At 38.8% G+C, this 20,416-nt stretch overlaps 1 protein-coding gene across 3 annotated transcripts in view; it reads right to left on the reverse strand.

The window, feature by feature from the left end:
- PGM2L1 (phosphoglucomutase 2 like 1) overlaps positions 1-20,058 on the reverse strand; it is a 68,334-nt gene extending 48,276 nt beyond the window's left edge. The window contains exon 1 of one of the 3 annotated variants that reach the window (XM_032166931.2): positions 17,341-17,762. In XM_032166931.2, the coding sequence (XP_032022822.1) occupies positions 17,341-17,451 (111 nt within the window). In that variant the 5' untranslated portion in view covers positions 17,452-17,762. Of the gene's footprint in view, positions 1-17,340; positions 17,763-20,003 lie in introns of those variants that run through there. The other 2 variants (XM_058446752.1, XM_058446755.1) reach the window with 2 other exon arrangements.
- Between the last annotated feature and the right edge of the window lie 358 nt (positions 20,059-20,416).

The following is a 20,416-nucleotide window of genomic DNA, read 5'->3' on the forward strand; positions in this document are numbered from 1 at the left end:
AGCTTTTCTAAATCAGATGTTTCCTTATTAAGTCCAAAATATATTCATGCTAAACTAATCATTCTTTCCTATTTAAATAATTTTTGTGTAATTCTAAATTTAATTTCCCTAACTTTAAAAAATTGGTAGAAATTAACATAAATTTGGCTTAGATAAAAAACTTGAATATAAAATATACTCATCATATAAAATGAGATTTGTTTGAATAATTGCTTAATAAACACAAAAATCATATCCACGAAATGAAGTACTAAGTACCCCCAAAGCAGACAATAATCCTTGAAATATTATCACTTATGAATGTTAGATATACCAAATTAGTGTGAAAAATTAAAAAAAGTTAATTATTTTGTTTCAAAAAATACCTATCTTTTTTTAAAAAACTATAATTTTAACAAAGCACATACATTGAGCTCAATTTTACTGTTCAATGACATAGTCAAACTTGTCTCTGTTAAGTTTTAAGTAAAAAATATTTCTCATATAAGGTAGTCAACATAAAATATTTCAAATGTTTATTGTCTTTCTACAAATATTCTGACACATCATACTTTTCTTGACCAACAAAGAATCCAATTGATGGCTAATGTGCTCAGTAGACCACTGCAGGAGAGAAAGATCACTGAACTATAATTCTAGAAGGTTTGGCCCTGATCTTGAGTCAGAAACTGCTTAGCTAGATCATCCTGAACAAGTCACTTCACCTTTCCTTAGACTTTAGATTCCAAGCAGATGTGATGATTTTTGAGATTAACTTTTCAAACTCCACAGGTTTTGTCAGTAAGTGATCATGTGAGGCACTAAGTATACTAAGTTCAAGGGCTCCAGTAGCATCTATCACTAGCTTTATGAACTGGAACAGGTAATTTCACTCCAGTATCCTCACCTGTAAAAAACAGTAATCGTGTTCTACTCTTCTCCCTGGGCACCATGGCCAGCCTCCCTTGGAGCTAAATGAGACCGTGTGACAGAGTTGTGGTCACTGGATATGAAAGAGATGTGCACCACTTCCATGCCTAGCCCCAGACCTACTCCCCCACCACTCCTCTTTCCCCATTTACCCATTAAACAGAGAGGACTCTAAGGACCTAGAGGAGTATGTAGCAACAAGATGGAATAAATGATTTCACGGAGCAAAATCTCCCTCCTTTACCTCCTACCTCATGGACCAGCCCTGGGCTGTAATGTGAGCAAGAAATAAACTTTAACTGTATAAGCCACTGAAACTTTGGCGTATTTGTAGGGTTGTTTGTTTGTGTTTTTGTCTTTTTTTTTTTCTTGAGACAGAGTCTCATTCTGTTGCTCAGGCTGGAGTACAGTGGGGATATATCAGCTCACTGCAGCCTGGACCTCCTGGGCTCAAGTGATCCTCCTGCCTTGGCCTCCCCAAAGTGCTAGAATTACAGGTGTGAAGCCACTGCACCCAGTGTAAGTAATAATTGAACTGAAGAGTGAAAGATTAGTAAGAGTTGGATTGTGGAGCAAGGAGGGTGAGGAACAAGTTGGGAGTAGAGAGATAATGAGTTCAGTATTAGACTTACTGAGTTTGAAATAATATCTATACCTAGCACGCTAACCATTGCTTCCCCCCACACCAATAGTAATCTAGGAAATGAAAATTAAAACAAGATACCATTTTTCACCTAAAAATTTATTAAGAATTTTTAAAATGAGTAAGCCCGGTGCTGGGGAATGAAAATTAACTCTAGTAACCAAGGAAATGAAAATCAAAACAAGATACCATTTTTTCACCTAAAACTTGATTAAGAGTTTTTAAAATGAATAAGCCCAGTGCTGGAGAATGAGAGTATATTTATTGCTATGGCTTAGTAAGAAACCACTCTAAACTTAATGGTTTCAATCAATAATCATTAATTCTCTTTCACAGTTTCTATGGGTTAGGAATTCAGAAAGGGCACAGCCAGAATGGCTTGTCTGTGTCCTGCTGTAGGCTTGTCTATCTGGCAGTGATGCTGACTGTAGGCTGGGGCCTAGTGGAGGCCATCAAATGGAACACCTACAGAGGCCACTCCTTGTGGCCTTGGTTTCCTTGCAATGTTGGGTTCCAAAGGCAAGTGTCCCATGAGCAAGCAAGCCAAGTGGAAGTCATATTACCTTTTATGGCCTAGCTCTGAAACGCAGGTTAGCTTCCACTGCACTGTATTTATTATTTTTATTTTTATTTTTTTGAGGCAGAGTATCACTCTGTCACCTAGGCTGGAGTACAGTGGCGCAAACACAGCTCACTGCAGCCTCCGCCTCCCAGGCTCAAGCAATCTTCCTACCTCAGCCTCCCAAGTAGCTGGGACTACAGGCATACACCACTATGCCTGGCTAACTTTTAATTTTTTGTAGAGATTGGGTCTTGCCATGTTGCCCAGGCTGGGCTTGAACTCCTAGCTTCAGGCAATACTCCCGCCTCAACCTCCCAAAGTGCCGAGATTACAGGCATGAGCCACCGCACCTGCTTTGTAGTGTATTTCTTTAGACAGTTACAAAGGTCCACCCAGGTTCCAGCAGAGGGAACACAGATCCCACCTTTCAATTGAGGAGTACCAAAGTCACACAATAAGAAGAGCATGTGGAATGGGACATATAGGTGCAGCCATCTTTAAAAATACAATCTGCTACAGAGGGACTATAAATCGATACAACATCTCAGATGACAATTTGCCAATGTTTTAAGTAGCTTAAATATTAAATAGTCTTTGTTTTAGCAATTCTACTTCTAGAAATTTATCCCAAGGAAATACTTACGGATGCACGTTATGATTTAGTCATAAAGATATTCACTAAAGTAATGTTAATAATAATAAAAAAGTAAGCAAGCCACATGTTAACAGAAAACTGGTTAAATAAAAAGGCTGATGTAATAATACATTAAAATAATGTATTAAAAACCACAATAGAATTTTAATATGCAAAAACACTTAGATATATTAAGGGGGTAAGTATATAAACCATACGTGCAATACAATTCCATATTTTTAAAATACACATAAATGCACAGAAAAACAAAACTAAAAAAAAATGTGATTGTTCCTTATATCTTTATAGGGAAGGATTACTTATGTAATCAAGGAGAAAAGTTTACAGAATACAAATTAACCCCAAACTCTTATTTATTTAAAATTTTACTTTATTTTATATTCCAGATACATGTGCCGATTACATAGGTAAATGTGTGCCATGGTGGTCTGCTGCACTTATCAATCCATCACCTAGGTATTAAGCCCCACATGCCTTAGCTATTTATCCTGATGCTCTCCCTCCCCACGCCTCCTGGACAGGCCCCAGCGTGTGTTGTTCCCCTCCCCGTGTCCATGTGTTCTCATTGTTCAGCTCCCACTTGTAAGTGAGAATATGCGGTGTTCAGTTTTCTGTTGCTGTGTCAGTTTGCTGAGGATAATGGCTTCCAGCTCCATCCATGTCCTTACAAAGAACATGATCTCAATCCTTTTTATGTATACATAGTATTCTATGGAGATATATATCTATTACATTTTATATATTATCTATTACATTGTATATATATATATATTTACATATATATATATCTATTACATTTTGTTTATCCAGTCTATCACCGATGGGCATTTGGGTTGATTCCATGTCTTTGTTATTGTGAATAGTGCTGCAATGAACATACGTGTACATATATCTTTGTAATAGAATGATTTATATTCCTTTGTAACCCCAAACTCTTAACCTGTGGATTAATGTCATTCATCGGTTTAGGAAATTTCATAGTAACTATCTCTTTCCTCTCCTTAAGAGATTCCAATGAATAGCATGTTAGACCTTTTCCTGTATCATCTTATGTCTCATAGCCTCTCTTTTACTCCCCCACTTCTCCCCCCATCTTTTTGTCATTCCATGCTTTGTTCTGAATATTTTTCACTGACCTATCTTGTAGTTTGTTAATTCTCTCTCTGATTCCTCTCTAAAGTGTTGTTAAATTTGTTCATTGAATTCTCAATTTTGGTTATTGTATTTCTTCAGTTTCAGAATTTCTATTTTTAAAAATTTACTCTTTGTATTATTTTCATTTCTCCACCAATTTAACTTATGAGATTACTCTTACTTCTGCTCTCTGCTCAATTTTAATCTTTTTTCTTCTTGATCTTGACAATCTTAGTTATTTTAAAGTCTACATTTGATAAATATAGGAGCCCTTGCAGGTCAGTTTGCATTATCTGTTGTTTCTGCAGGTTCTTGTCTATGTTGACTTGCTTCCTTATATGTTTGGTTATCTTTGACTCTGTACTATTATATTTATATTATTTTGTAATATTAGGTATTATATTTAAAATATTATTAGTAGGAATAATTTGGAAACTAAGATGAAGCTACCTCCCTCCAGGAAACTTGTTGTTGTTGTTTGTTTGTTTGTTGTTTTGCTTTTCTTAGGCAGCTGAACGCACTAGCAATCTAGGTTCACTTTAATCCAATTTCCAAGCCATCCAAATGACCCAAAACTGGAATATAGTCTGTACGAGGAGTGTTTACTTTGAGTTCACCAGTATTTACAGGGCAGCCCTTTGAACTTCTAACCTAAAGTAAGAGTGTTTTCAGGGTCTCCACCCGCAGTAGGGCCTAGATTCCAATTTTTGTCCTGCTATACTAGCAAGGCTAACAAAAAGACTGCCAATCTTCTTAGCTGCCTATCCTGATCAGTAAATGTGCCCTGGGCAAAAGTGGCCCTAAATACTAAACTCAGCTCTCTGAATTTCTGTCTTCTTCTAGATTATGGCCTGGAATTTCCTTCTTCTTCCAAATCTTGAACTGGAAACTCTTGACTAACATTAAATAACACCTTCAAACAGATTTTTAAATCTATATTTTATCTATTTTTTCCAGTTGTTGGAGGAAGATTGTCCAAATTACCTCATCTGTCATTTCTAGAAGCAGAAATCTTTCTACCCTACAACACTGCACTATATAGTATGGCTTTATTACACTTAGCTTACATGTACTCCACTATATGTATTTAGCCCTGCCTCCTAAATATTAAAATTGTATTTTGTGTATGTGCTCTATTATATATGGCACATTACTACATATGTTACATATTCTCATATATTACTATATAAGGATAGATACTTGAAATCATGTATCTTGTAGTTCTTGGACAATTTAAGGGTTTACAAGGGTGATTTTAAAATTTTACACCATTAACATTATTTATTGACTTTGGAATCTAACTCCTAAGTAAGATAAGACTCCATTATACCAGAAATGTTCTCATACGGAAGTTACCTGTTTGGGATACTACAGAACATGTTTTTATTCCGAGTAGGAGCTTAAATAAGATAATATCTAGGTTTCTGTCAACTGAGATTCCATAGTTTTATGCTTAATTTAACGTATACCTGTATACCAGACAAAAGATTCATGGCTTGATGTTTAATGCATATTTTGAAATGGTGAAAATACTACTAACAGGAGAACCCTGCCCATCAGCATGAAAACTACCAAGAAACAATAATATGCTTTTTCTTTTTCAATAAAGCCCAAATTTCATATTCTTCTGAAATTAGGCTACAATTATGGTCTGACTGCATTTCCCAGAAGTTAAATACCTCTATATCATGTATATGTCATCTTTACATGTTATAGAAATAATCTAAGGGAAAAAGTTATATGCAAAATGATGCTCTCAGCATTATTCAAAATAGTTTTTAAAAATCAGAATACTTTAAGACATCCAGCAAAAAGGAAATGGTTAAATATGATATATTTACCAAGTGAAATACTATGCTGTCAATAAAATTATAATTATGTTCTACATGATAAAAATTACATATATAAATTCAAAAGACAAACTGAGAAAAAACATTTGTAATACATGATAAATCAATCAAAGGCTTATTTCTTTAGCATTAAAACAGGAGAAAAGATTAATAACTCAATAGAAAAGCTAGCAAAAGATATGAATAGTTCATAGAAAAGGAAATACAGTTATCTTTTAAGTATATGAAAATATACAACCTCACTTATAAGAAAAATGGAAATTAAAGCTAAAATAAAATATAATTTTTATTTTTCACAATGGCAAAGAAAAAATATTTGATACTGCATGGTAGAGTCAAGAATTTGAGAAAGCAGGCACTTTTATATATTGTTGGTAGAAGAATACATTGGTGCACACTCTCTGTAAGGCAATTTGGCAATATCTGTCAAAAAAAAAATTTTTTTTTTTTTTGAGGTAGGGTCCCACTCTGTCACCCAGGCTGGAGTGCAGTGGTGCCATCACAGCTCACTGCGGCCTCAACCTCCCAGGCTCAAGCAATCCTCCCACCTAAGCCTCCCAAGTAGCTGAGACTATAGGCACATGCCACCACGCCCACCTAATTTTATTTACTTTTTGTAGAGATGAGGTCTCCCTATTTTGCCCAGGCTGGTCTCAAACTCTGGGGCTCAAGCGATCCTCCTGCCCTGGCCTCCCAAAATGCTGGGATTACAGGCATGAGCCACCACACCCAGCCTCCCACAGTTATCTTCATTTAAGTGAAAAACAAAATGATATTTTAACTGAACAAGAAAATCAAACAAAACCCTAGTATTCCTAGATATGCCTTGGTTACTTTGAGGAAAGGAAGAAGGGAGGAGAATGGAATCAGAGAGGTGGACATGTGAATTTAAATTCTAATTTCTTTCTTTTAAAAGATGTGATTCAAAGTTAGCAAAATATATGATTTAACGAAATGGGAACTATCATTTTCTGTCTTTTTAAAAAGAAGACAGATCAATTTGCTAGTGAGTCTTATGGCTTCTTTCCCTGATTTTCTTACAAAGCAAACATCCTTATGTAAAACTTTTATATCTACATTTCTATGAGAGTTTCTAGGATCCCCTCCATAACTCCATTCCATCTCATCCTAATTACATGCTGCAGCCAGATTAATCAGCCAAGAATCAGCAATAGAGTTCACTTCTCATTACATCAAATGTAAAAATTAGAAAGGTTGGGGTCAGATCCCAAAGGGCAGAGGAGTTCGAAACCTTCTTGGATTCAAATAGTCCCCTTTCTCTACACTTCTCTGAGCCTGGGTTTGTGCATAGGCTTAAAAAAATGGAAATAACTACCTCAAACAATCCTTGGGAGAATTAAGAGGCTTTCTACATGAAAGTATCTAGTAAGTACCATGTCTGCTACATGATCACTCATAAACACTAGTTTTCCTTCACCTATACTTACTCGCCATAGTAGCACAATACATAACGCTATACTTAAGAAATCTGTTCATGGTTTCTGCATGCCTCCTGCTCAGTTTCATTTCCCTGATCAGTGTCATTTTCCATTTTATTATTCTTATGTGCCCACTTTAAATTTTTGCCCCCATATCCATTATCTATTCATATCCTACTTACTCTTCAAGTCCCAGCTCAAATTCTACCTCTTACAAAAAATCTTCCTGACTTTGAACTCCTATTGCCCTTAAAAGCCAATGTCAGACAGTTGACCACTTAATTTTTATTTATATTTTAAATTTTACTTTAATTATTATGAATTAAAGTAACACATTTCTCTTATTTTAAAAATACTAATAATACAGATAAAGCTACAGACATCAATCATTGACCATTACTCTCATTCCCAGACCCCACCTTTAGAGGTGCCGCTTACAGTTTGTAATACATTCTTCCAGACCTTTACTACACATCTACATACTTGTAAAATGCAGTTTTGCTTTAACTCTTTTTTTATATATATGGCATCAAATTGTACATGTTGTTCTATAACTTGCTTATTTCACGTATATCTTGCACAGAGGGCCAAATACTGCATGATTTCACTTATGAGGTATCTAAAATAGTCAAATTCATAGAATTAAAGAGTGGAATGGTGGTTGCCAGATGCTGGGAGGGAAGGAGGAATGGAGAGTTGCTAAGCAAGGGGCATAAAGTTGCAGTTAAGCCAGATGAATTCACTATAGAGATATGCTGTGCAGCACTGTACCTACAGTTAACCACACTGTATTGAATACTGGAAAATCTGTTAAGAGGGTAAATCTCATGTTAAGTGTTCTTACTATGATAAAATAAAATTTAAAAAAAAATAAACCTATATACCTATGTATCTATATCTCTCTTTATATCTACATATCTTGGAGGTCATTTTAATACATATAGAGCCATGCTATTCTTTTCACTCCAGAGTGTTCCAGTTTATGTTACCATTTATTTATTCATGGACACTTAGGTTTTTTCCTCATTTTTACTTATATAAATAATGAAATATTTCAGAGAGAAAATGACGTGAAAAAATTCTGAAGCAGAAACACAACATAAAACTGCTACTTACATTAAAGAGGTTTTCTAACAAGGTAGACATTAAAATATCTTTGAATCAGAGAGATATGGTATTTTTCATTTACCATATTATAGTCTTCATACTCTTTAAGGCATTAAATATGACCATTTCCATTGTTTTGTTTGGTAAGATGCACTGCTCATTAAATGACTTGGTGTAAAAGATCTTATGAGGATTGGCGACACTCTCTCACTGCCTTCCTGTCTATTCACCAGCATAGATAATTTTCTCCATTAATTCCCGACACTAGAGGGCAGCAGCCTCAGTACTAATTAGTAGTAATGCAGACCACAGTTGACTGATGAAAACAACACTCCTTCAGTAAAATCTGCACTAAATTACTAATCAACCTTTTATTTTGAGGGAAAATATTTCTAAAAAACCAAACAGACATAAATTAGGTAAAAACAGGTTTCTCCATGAGACAAGCCAATTGTGCTGTCTCTCCAAAAGGAAGGATGAAAGAATTCTGATTTAGATTATCCAGGGATTATCAATGAAAGCTAAGCTAATGTAACCAGGTGTGGTGGCTTGTGCCTGTTGTCCCAGCCACTCGGGAAACTGAGGTGGGAGGGTCACTTGAGCCCAGGAGGCTGCAGTGAGCTATGATCATACTGCACTCTAGCCTAGGTGACAGGGTGAGACCCTGTTTCTCTACAAAACAAAACAAAACAAAAACCCTGAGCTAATGAAATATAATAAGATGTATATTCTTTTGTTAATTCAATGTATCTCACAAGTAAAACGTGGAAGAATCAAATGATGATAAATTCCTTTTTATTAGATTCTCCATATTCTTTCTGATTTTTTAAATAAGAGGAGAGGAAGAGATAGGAAAAATACTTTTTAAAAAATTTACTTTTTTTGAGATGGAGTCTCGCTCTGTCACCCAGGCTGGAGTGCAGTGGCGTGATCTTGGCCCACTGCAGCCTCCGCCTCCCGGGTTCCAGTGACTCTCCTGCCTCAGCCTCCTGGGTAGCTGGGATTACAGGCAAGTGCCACCACGCCCGGCTGATTTTTTGTATTTTTAACAGAGATGGAGTTTCACCATGTTGGCCAAGCCGGGAAAATAATTTTAGATCAAAGACATATCCGAATAGGTTTTCTAATGGCCTTGTAGAAAACTTGAAGGAACTGGCCAGGCGCGGTGGCTCACGCCCGTAATCCCAGCACTTTGTGAGGCAGAGGCGGGTGGATAACGAGGTCAGGAGATCGAAACCATCCTGGCTAACACGGTGAAACCCCGTCCCTACTAAAAATACAAAAAAAAAAAAAAAAAAATTTAGCAGTGCGTGGTGGCAGGCGCCTGTAGTCCCAGCTACTCGGGAAGCTGAGGCAGGAGAATGGCGTGAACCCGGGAGGCGGAGCTTGCAGTGAGCCGAGATTGCGCCACTGCACTCCAAGCATGGGCGACAGAGCGAGACTCCGTCTCAAAAAGAAAAAAAGGAAAACTTGAAGGAACTAAACAAACAGCTTTTATGAAAGAAAAAAAAAAAAAACAGGGCAAAGAAGTCCCCCAAATAACAAACAGAAGTGCTAGACTACCTATTTTGAAAACTGTCAGGTGAGACAGGAAGGGCTTTCAAATATGAATCACTCCTTTTCAAATATATCTATGGAAAAATTACTACACTGTGTAGTTTTTCCACACCATCTTCTTTCAGTAAGCAATCTACATTTAAGTTTTCTCCATCTTTTCACAGCTTGATAGCTCATCTCTTTTTGTGGCTTGACAGCTGATTTGTTTTAATCACCGAATAATATTTGATATGCAACAGTTTGCTTATTCATTCACCTATTGAAGGACATCTTAGCTGTTTTCAGTTTCAAGTACATTTTTAATTTGAAGAAATAAAAGTATAAAGACTTTTGGTTCAAGATCAAAGACTTAAACACTTGTCTCCCCTCCCTGAGAACTTATTACAGTGATAGTAAAGGAACAAACGGACTAAACCTACAGTGTAAAAAGAACTGGAGGAAGGGGTCAGTGGGTACTGAGGAGTAGATGCAATTTCCATGTACAAAAAGTAGCAAGAAACAAAGCGCAATAAGCCCAAACCCAAAACAACTTGATAACATGTACATTTTGTTCTACAATCAAAATGAAATCTTGTCTTCAACATGGATGAACCATGAGGACATTACGCTAAGAGAAATAAGCTAGTCATAGAAAGACAAATATTGTATCATGCCACTTATATGAGGTACCTAGATTAGTCAAATTCATAGAAACAGAAAGCAGAATGGTGGGTGCTAGATGCTTTGGGGACGAAGAAATGAGGAGTTATTTAATGGGTATAGAAATTCAGTTTAGCAAGATGAAAAAGTCCTGGACATCTGTTTTTCTTTCCTTAAGATCCATCAATTAATTGTTCAAAATGATGCCCCATTCTAGTTGGCTTCATTTTTAGACTATAACTTAACTTACTCAGCTTTGTCTTTCCTTGCTTATTTGGGTCCTTCATTCTTTCCTTCCCTCCCTCCCTTCCCACTTTCTTCCTGTCTTCCTCCTCCCTCCCTCCCTCCCTTCCTTGGGTAACTGCTTTTTCTTTTCTGTTCCTTTTTTTTAATGTTGTTGACTGGAAACAACACGCCATCTTCACCATATTACTAACATCTTCCAGCTTTTTACATTTATGGCATAGATGCTGAATTCTTTTTCAAGACATATTTTTGGAACCCCAGTGTGGATCAGTACACTATTGTCATCTAGGATTTCTTTACATTGGATTTCTGGGGAAGTTACTCCATGTCAACTTCCTCATATTTCCTATTTCCTTTTACTGTTTCCTCAACTTTAACTTCTATATTTTCTATTGCATTTGGCAGGCGTGGGGGTGTAACTTTTTTTCTTAATTTCCAAGAGCTCATTATTGTTTCCTGTTCCTTTTTCATAGCGTGTTTCCTTATTTGATGGAATAATTGTCTTATTTAATTAAAAAACATAAAGTTCTTGTGTTCCCTGACTTAACTCAGTTTTTTTCCTGTATCCATTGCTTTACTTATTTTTCATGCAGCTTATTTCCTTTTTATAGTTTGATCATTAGTTAGTTGCTAACATCAATAGATTTTTAGCCGCTGGTACCCAACATTCTGTTTTCTGTTTCTGTGTATTTGACTACGCTAGATACCTTATATAAGCTGGGATGGGTTTTCTCTGTTTTTATGTATACAATGTTTTCTGCCAGTCTCCTCTTAAATAGAATGGCCAGTTGGAAGCCCTGTTTGCTAGTTGCACTTATTGTCCTGCAAACTTTGCTAGCATTAATTATATTGTTTAAACTTTCGAAATGACTAATGCTAATAGCATAACTATCAAAATTTAGGAGACATAGAGAATAGTGAGTGAATTGCCATTTTTTATAGCATAGGGATATATTTGACAGATAATATCTAAAGCTTTAAAATACATCAAGAAATAATGGTTCTAGTATATTACTTAGTCTTTTCATGGTAACCACAAAAATAACTAAAAAGAAACTTAAAATGACTTATAAGGAGCAAACTGAGGAAAAGAAGAGGCAGTTAGGATCATTGTTTTCCATTATAATCTCTTCTGTACTATTTTTTAAAATCATAAGCATGTATTTCTTCAAAAAAATAAATTGCAAATAAAATGATGAAAATAGGGGAAAATGTAAGAAATTTGGAAGTAAAAAGAAAAAAATGAATTTGAATTCTAAAAAGAAAAATTCAAATATTCATTTATATGTACCAAATTTCTTGGACAGAAGAATACTGTGTTGCCAAGGAGACCAAAGCAACTGTTCAGCTCTTAAAAAAAAAAATCCATGGCAATTTATTCTGCATAATATTACATCCTACTCCAGCTTTATAAAAGCCAATAAAATGGTTTTAATGAGGGCCTTGAAACTTAGTTTATGTTGTCACTAACATTTATTAAACATTTGGTTTATGGAGTCTACCATAGTGATAAGAATAGAGTAAAAGTCAGATGACCTAGGTTTGAGTCCCAATTTTTCCACTTAAAAGCCATATCTCCTTGAGCAAGTCACTTTTCTTTTATGAGCTTAAGTTTCTTTACTTGTAAAAATGGGGATAACTACTACCTGCCTAACACACTGTTGCTATGAATAGCAAATGAGACTTAGAGCATTTTACCAAAGTTGAAACACTACAGAAATAAATTCAAGGAATAAGGACTAGCATTTCCCAAAAGTAATAAAGTCATATGTGTATACTGTGTACTCTTCATTGATTAAATGCCAAATTCAGTATTAGAAAAACGTGAACAAAAAATGTTACATAAACTGGTATTATAAAAATTGGATTGAACTAGGTGGCAGATCCAAGCTCCCATCTAAGCTCCCCAACTGGACAATGTCCACAATTTCTTTGGGTCTCTATGCAATGACCCTGGAGTAGACCACCTTTGTAGAGGTATGTCATGGGTGTATTTCCCATCGCATAATGATGACTTAAAAGGAAATTTGCTCACCACATTTTCTATCTGGGCTACATTAGGAAACACAGAAAATCATGCGAGCGACATTGAAAAAAAACTTCTACCATTAGACTAATGTTTGAATCACTGGCTTATATTGAAGTATTTTATTTCCATTTTCAGGCTTTTTATAAGCCTATGCTACCTTGAACTTTACATGATACTCCCTCTCAACACAGACCTACATTCTGAGACCACAGTGCTCTACTTGCTATTTCTTAAAATGCCATGGCCAATTCCTGCCTCCACATCGTTGTCGATATATAGGAAGTTCAACACCTTTGTGGCAGCTGCTATAGCAGGCTAAGCAGCTCTGCCCTGTGTCCCAGCTCTATTCCCCATCCAGCCACTGACCCATCCACTTTGCCAGTGCCTAACATCTTACATATAGGACTGCTTGTAAAAAGAAAATTGACAATGGATAAAGAACAGGACATATTATATTGAGAGAACCTGCTTCTGGGCCAGCAAAACTGGTCTATAATTTGACAGAATGTATGAAAGCATTGAAAAAAAGAACTAGGAAGGAGGTGAGTGACTTAGCCCTAGAGCATAGAAGGAGAGAGCACTGGTAGTAGAGTCATCTGTTCGCTGCCTGGAGGACAAATGCCTTGATCTAGGACTTGCTGGGTTCTAGTGGTAGGATAGTCCCATTGTGGAGATGTGTGCATTTACTTATTACAGGTTGATGCTGTTAAATGTTTATGTCATATATCTGACTCCCTGTGATTTGATTTCATGGCCACCAAAAATCTTCTTTTGACTTCTCCTATGGTGCATCTAGAAAATGCCCTGAATAGAAACAAATCTACTTAGCTATTACATCTGTACCATACATTCATAAAACATTCTGAATTCAGACATCAGTTTCTGTGGCACTGGGCACAGTGAGTCCATCCTGAGACAAGGTAGGCTAACAAATTAGGCTGAAGGCTCAGGAATGGAAGGTCACATACTGGACTTGTAAATTTACCAACAGAAAGCCACCCCATAGAAACTACATGGAGTACCCCAAACTGCCCCAATAAACACCTGTCTTGTTGCGTTGTTTTCTTTTTAACATTTACACACACACCTGTGTGTATTTAAGCCCTTCAAGACATACTAAAGCCCTTCTATGACCTGGTCTTTACACATCCTTCCGAAGTTTTCTATGTAACCTGAGCAACAGCAGAAATAAAAGTTCTTAATACACACATTAAAATTTCTCTCTATGCTTGTCATAGTTCTCCTTATGTTAGCAAGTCTAATTTTAACTAAGTCTGAAAGTTCAAGCACAAATAACAGTTTTTTCATAAAGACTTTTCAAATACACCAAGACTAAGATTAGTAATTTTAGTGATCAATGCAAGTAGCAAATTGACCTCTAATCAATTTATAACTTATTATATGCCTCATCTGAGTCATGAAGAATTGGTGGCATTTGGTTCCTTTTTTAATTAAATAGGTATTCATCAGGTGTTAAACTCAGTTTCTCTATGTTAAAAGATTACACATGCCATCAATATATAATGTAAGAAATGCCATGAGTCTGATCTTATTTTATATTTCTGCCCTCTAAATTTCAGTGCCCTGAGACAGTCTAGCTTACCTATAGTATCAATCTACAGTAGATACAATTTCTCCATTAAATGTATTCTCTCCTATTAAGAGAGGATCAATGAAGAAATTTATTATATTTATTAAATAATTAACAAATTACTTAATCTATTCCTCTGTTAAGCATACTTATTACTTGCTCCTATTATTTATGCTTTTTCTTCCCTTCTATTTTCTTTAAAGATATGATCCATATCTATTTCATCTTTCTATCTCTCACAGGTTTCAGCTAATGCCTTATATTCAGAGGCACTTTAAATACAAATTAAGGATTTATCTTCCACTTTCAATGAAGTTTTATCTTCATTATTTTTATTTTATTTTGTTTTTATTTATTTTTGAGATGGAGTCTCACTCTGTCATCCAGGCTGGAGGGCAGTGGAATGATCTCAGCTCACTGCAACCTCCGCCTCCCAGGTTCAAGTGATTCTCTGGCCTCAGCCTTCGAGTAGCTGGGACTACAGGCACGTGCCACCTCGCCTGGCTTTTTTTTTTTTTTTTTTCGTATTTTTAGTAGAGATGGGGTTTCACTATGTTGGTCAGGCTGGTCTCGAACTCCTGACCTCAGGTGATCTGCCCACCTTGGCCTCCCAGAGTGCTGGCATTACAAGCGTGAGCCACCGTGTCTGACCTCTCTTCATTCTTTTTATATGTATCCTATCTTCTAATGAAGTCTTCCTTGAGCATCTCAGTCCACCGTTTACTCCTACTTTTGAACTGTAAGAACTGACTGCCTACAAACCATTTAATTGCCACCAAAACTACTCTAGCATTATTATTTTATGTGCATTTTACAGGTTTCTTTAATATTTCAGTAATATCCCAACAATATATAGGCATAGAATGGACAATCAATAAATGTAAATTCATTCAAACAATCTTTTAAAAATAATTCAGGGGCCAGGTGTGGTGGTTCATGCCTATAATCCCAACACTTTGGGAAGCTGAGGTGGGAGAATCCCTTGAGGCCCAGAGTTCGAGACAAGCCTGGGCAACATAGTGAGACCCCATTTCTAAAAAAAAAAAAAAAAAAATTTTTTTTTTAATTAGCTGGGCGTGGTGGCATGTGCCTGTAGTCCCAGCTACTCGGCAGGCTAAGGCAGAAAGATCACTTGAGCCCAGGAGTTCAAGGCCGCAGTGAGTGCAGTGAGCGGAGATCGCCCCACTGCACTCCAGCCTGGACAACACGGTGAGACCTTGTTTAAAAAAAAAAAATCAATCAGGAGGCTCATTAGGAAACGTATAGTTAAAAGTGGCACCTAAAGAGAACAAAAAGTCTTGCTACTCCAAGTGTGGTCCACAGACCAGCAGCATTAGCATCACCTGGAAATTCTTTTTTTTTATTTTTGAGACGAAGTCTCGCTCTGTCACCCAGGCTGGAGTGCAGTGGCGCGATCTCCACTCACTGCAAGCTCCGCCTCACGGGTTCACGCCATTCTCCTACCTCAGCCTCCTGAATAGCTGGGACTACAGGCGCCCGCCACCGCGCCCGGCTAATTTTTTGTATTTTTAGTAGAGACGGGGTTTCACCATGTTAGCTAGGATGATCTCGATCTCCTGACCTCGTGATCCACCCGCCTCGGCCTCCCAAAGTGCTGGAATTACAGGCGTGAGCCACAGCGCCCGGCCGGAAATTCATTCTTAGGCAGAATCCAAGGCCCCACCCCAGGCCTCCTGAATCAGAATCTGTATTTCAAGATCCCCAGGTAATCTGTAAGCACATTAAGGTTTGAGAAGCATTAGTTCAGACTGTAGAGGGAGAATTATTCGTCCAGTATACATATGACCAATTAACATCAAATACCTCATTGTAGTTGCTTATTTGTTGGTCTTCCTTATCTGCTAACTGAGGCTTGTTGAGGGCAGGAACCCTTTCTATTTTCCTCACAAGTATTTCCTGGGTCTAACAAGACCTAAAACACGCACTCAGCATTCAATTTTTTTTTGCTGAATGAATGAATGAATAAAGTAAAAACAAAACTTTCAGAAAGAGAAGCCTTAAGGAAATTCATCTGTACATGATGTCACATACTACCATACAAATTCCTTAATTCAGTGTCATTAATTCCATTTTAAATGTGCTGCCTTCTCTACTTCAACAAAGGTATTTTATGCACTTGACAAAGCAAAAGCTTGGATTATCTTCCTCTGTTGGAGCCACCAGGGACCTCTTTTACAAGTAAGATAGCTGCATTTTAATTCTGATTGTCACAAATCCATCCCAAATGCCCGCACAAGGTTTAATTACCACAACAACTTGGAGGTGGGGGCGGAGGGTGGGTGGGGAGGTGTTGGTAGAGAAGTAATGGTTAAGGCAAAAACAATCCTGTATTAAGAGTACCATATGAAACCTGGAAAACACGATTCCTTGAACAGATTAATTCCGGAAAATAGCTGCCAGCAGGAGAAAGAAGAGGTAAGCGCCTTGCCTTTCCCAAGAGCAAAAGGTGATACTAGATAATACCAGGGAGTGATAAAAGACCAGCGACTACCTAGCGACAGAAGGAGGAAACACACCAGACCAGAACTAAAGCGGATAGCGGTTAGAAACGCCCAGTAAGGGTGCCAGAAACCACTTTTAGGTATGTGGAGAAGGAAGTCAAGGGAGAAAAAGGGAAAGGAAATCGCTGTTTAGGGTATAACTTACAATGATGATTTTTTTTTTTTTTTGGAAGAAAGAGGGAAGACAGCACTTGAAGGGAAGGAGGGTATAAAGAAGAGGAAGGGAGGTTACAATTGAGAGCACTGCAGAAGGAAGCGATGCAAATGTTGCCGCCCGGCTCTGGCAGTCCGAGGGAGGAACCCCACGCATAGGTGGGTGGCAACGCCCTGCTCCGCTGCCCCCCGCTCGGTGTCCCGAGCCATCTCCTCTGCAGCCCGCGGGGCGCTAGGTGGGCACAGGAAAGAGCAGACTGTGTGGGGGAGGCGACGGCGTTTGCCGGGCTGACCAGGTACCCACCTTATCCCAGCGGAGCCACTGCCCAATGGCCGTGTCCAGCTGAGGGTCCCCGGTGTGGTAGGGGGCGTGAAGCAGGTTGGAGTTCAGATCCCCCTCTGTGTTTTCAGCCATGGCGACCAGACAGGTGTACGGGCCGGGGGCCGGCGAAGACACTGAGTTGGGGTGGGGGGGTGGCTTGGGGTTCGCTCACCAGGGTCCAGGCGTCCCCACCTCACTGAAGGGCATCGGAGACCAACCGCAGGGTGTTTGTAACAGCTCCCGCCGCGGCGTCAGGAAACCGGGAGAGAGGGGGTTTATGGCCGCCTGCTCCCCAGCGGACCAGGTCCGGGTCTCTGGGCGAAGTGACTGAGGCGGTCGCGCCGCGAGAGAACAACAACAGTCCCAGATGTCTGGGTCCTGGCCCCGCCGCCGCCGCCGCCGCCGCCGCCCGCACCGCCTACGGCCCCGCCCCGCGCCTTAGGCCCCGCCCCTTCCCGCCTCTGCTGATTTAAGTCCCCGAAGCTCTAGACTGGAGCCCGGGAGCGCGCTCTCCACGCCTCCGATGTAGCGCGGGTTTACAGCCCGTCCGGGTGCTGAGGTAGTAGTGCACGGTTCTTTTTATTTTTTAATTTGCCAAGGGTCTCCTTTCCTCGATGTGCTCTCACGGCTACCACTAGCAAGCTGCCTTTGCGCTTGCCCTGCAGGTCCCTAGCGCGCGCGCAGGCCCCCACTTTCTCTTGGGGGCACGCGCCGCTTGGGGGAGAAGGGGCTGTGCGAGCTGTCCGCGCACTGCCTCACGGGAGTTGTAGTTCTTTCCTTTGTCTGAGCTCAGCGGAGCCTGCCGCCGAGACTACGACTCCCAGCAGCTTCGCGCCCTCCTTTTCCTCGAAAAAGATCTACCTCGAGGTAGTTCCTTACGGACACGCCCTATCCCTATTAGTTATGCTGCGCTGTGTGGCTCTGGCATTAAATTAAACAAGGAATGACATAGTAAGGGGACAAAGTGGTATCCGTTTAGTGATGTGCAGTTTACGAATCGCGTTCTATCGCTTCTATCCCTCAGTAGAGGGGCGTAGTCCTTTCCCGTTTCACACACAAAGAAGAAACTGACTCCCTGAGACACCTCTCCTAAGAGGCCGAGTTCGTGAGCGGTCAAACTAGGGTTCCAATCTCATTTCAGATCCCCTCAGCTGGCAGTTATTTTATTAGGTCCGTGCAAAAATAATCGCGGTTTTTGCCGTTAAAAATAATGGCATTAAAAGTAATGGCAAAAACGGCAATGACTTTTGTACCAACCTAATAGCTCTGCTGCTATATAGTAAACTAGGAGGTAGGGAGAACAAGATTACTGGAAAATAGATGAGGAAGTTGTTGAGGGAAGATGGGTCGGCATTTAACCTTAGTATAAGAATGTATAAGCATCACAAGATACCAAGAGCAATGGTAATGGGAATACGGAGGAAGAGGAAATTGGTTCACCCAAATTGAAATAGTCTTCCGTTACTTCTTAGCCGTCTCTCCTATGGAATGCTCACCTAAGTTGAGGTCTGGGAAATGCTGAGAAGTGCTGACCTGTCAGCCATCTAGCTACTCCTCCGTTTCTTGGTTTGGCCTTCTTAGAATGGCTATGATTTTGGCCAAGTATATTACAACTCTTTCCCTAGTCAGCTTTTTTGTAAGGAGGGTATGATAATATTTACATCATGGCTGTATGGTAACTTAATAAATGGCATTAGGCTGCTTTGAGGTTCACAGATAAAAGACATAATAAGTTCAAAGTATTACTTCATTTCCTTTAAAGTGCCATTTACCATAATAAAATCCAAACTACCAAGGTACAAAAGGATTGTGGTACCAGTTTCTGAAAAACACGCCATAGTTGGGAGTTGCAGTTTTTGCTAAGCGATTGTTTCTTTTGTGGAGTCAGCAGGACTCTCGTTCTTTTAATCACACAAGGCCTGGGAAACAGTCACGTGTCCTGGAGAGAAATTCATCTTCCAGTACCATCACCATTATTATCCATGATACATATTAAACATTTACTCTCTGCTAAGCATTATGGTAGGAGCTGAGGCTACAAGAATCTATATAATTGTTCATTTTGAGAAATAACATCTGAGGAGACAGGATATATGTAAGAAAAGAAAGCCCATGATAAATAGCAAGTGCTGCCAACAACTGTTAATGAATTTACATCTGAGGTGGTCAATGAAAAAAGCATCAAGCAGGAGGGACATGCACTGGGCTTTCAGAAACAAAATGAACAAGTTGAGAATAAGATAGAGGATATTTCAAACCCATAGACCAGTGGTTCTCATATCTCCCTAGGAGTTTGTTTAAATTAATATTCCTGGACACTGCCTCCAGAGATTCTGAATCAATACATTGGCATAGGGCCTAGGTACCTGCATATTTGAAATATCTATTGACTGTCACAATTCAAAGTGTGATTAGGAGGACCACTGTGCTGATGTCCTCTGGAAGCTTATTAAGAAATACAAAATTTCATAGCCCGGTCCAGTTCTGCTGCATCAGAATCTACATTTTAACAAGATCCAATGATGATTTATATTTAAATTTGTTAAACAGTGTTTTTTATAAGACAATTCTTACTCAGTTCATTTCTGAGAAACACTACCAAATCAACAGAGCTTTCAAGAGATGGAAAAAAAGAGTCAACTAACCTTCACTTTTATCAGCAAGATCGTAGCAGACATTTACTGGTTACCAGAAATCTTGCCCAGCGGATTAGGTTTATTGTTTGGACGTTGGAGGGTAACCAAGGAGACCTAGAACTCATCAAATCCAACAACAGTGTCTAAGTGTGTTCAGCAGAGGAAGTGTAGTAGTTCCCCTAGTCTGGGAAAGCTCAGAGCTTTCATTTCTGTTGGAATTTGCCCACGGCATCCTGCATTTTTATTTGCTAAGCCTGGCAACATTAACTGTGGTTATGAAAAAGAATATCCTTCTTGGTCCCCGTGTACAGTCATACATTGCTTAATGACAGGGATATGTTCTGAGAAATGCATCATTAGGTGATTCTGTCATCTTAACATCACAGAGTATACAAACCTAGATGGTACAGCCCACTACCCAC

The sequence above is a fragment of the Hylobates moloch genome, unplaced genomic scaffold (genome assembly GCF_009828535.3).
Source record: "Hylobates moloch isolate HMO894 unplaced genomic scaffold, HMol_V3 SCAFFOLD_11, whole genome shotgun sequence".
Lineage (NCBI taxonomy): Eukaryota > Metazoa > Chordata > Mammalia > Primates > Hylobatidae > Hylobates > Hylobates moloch.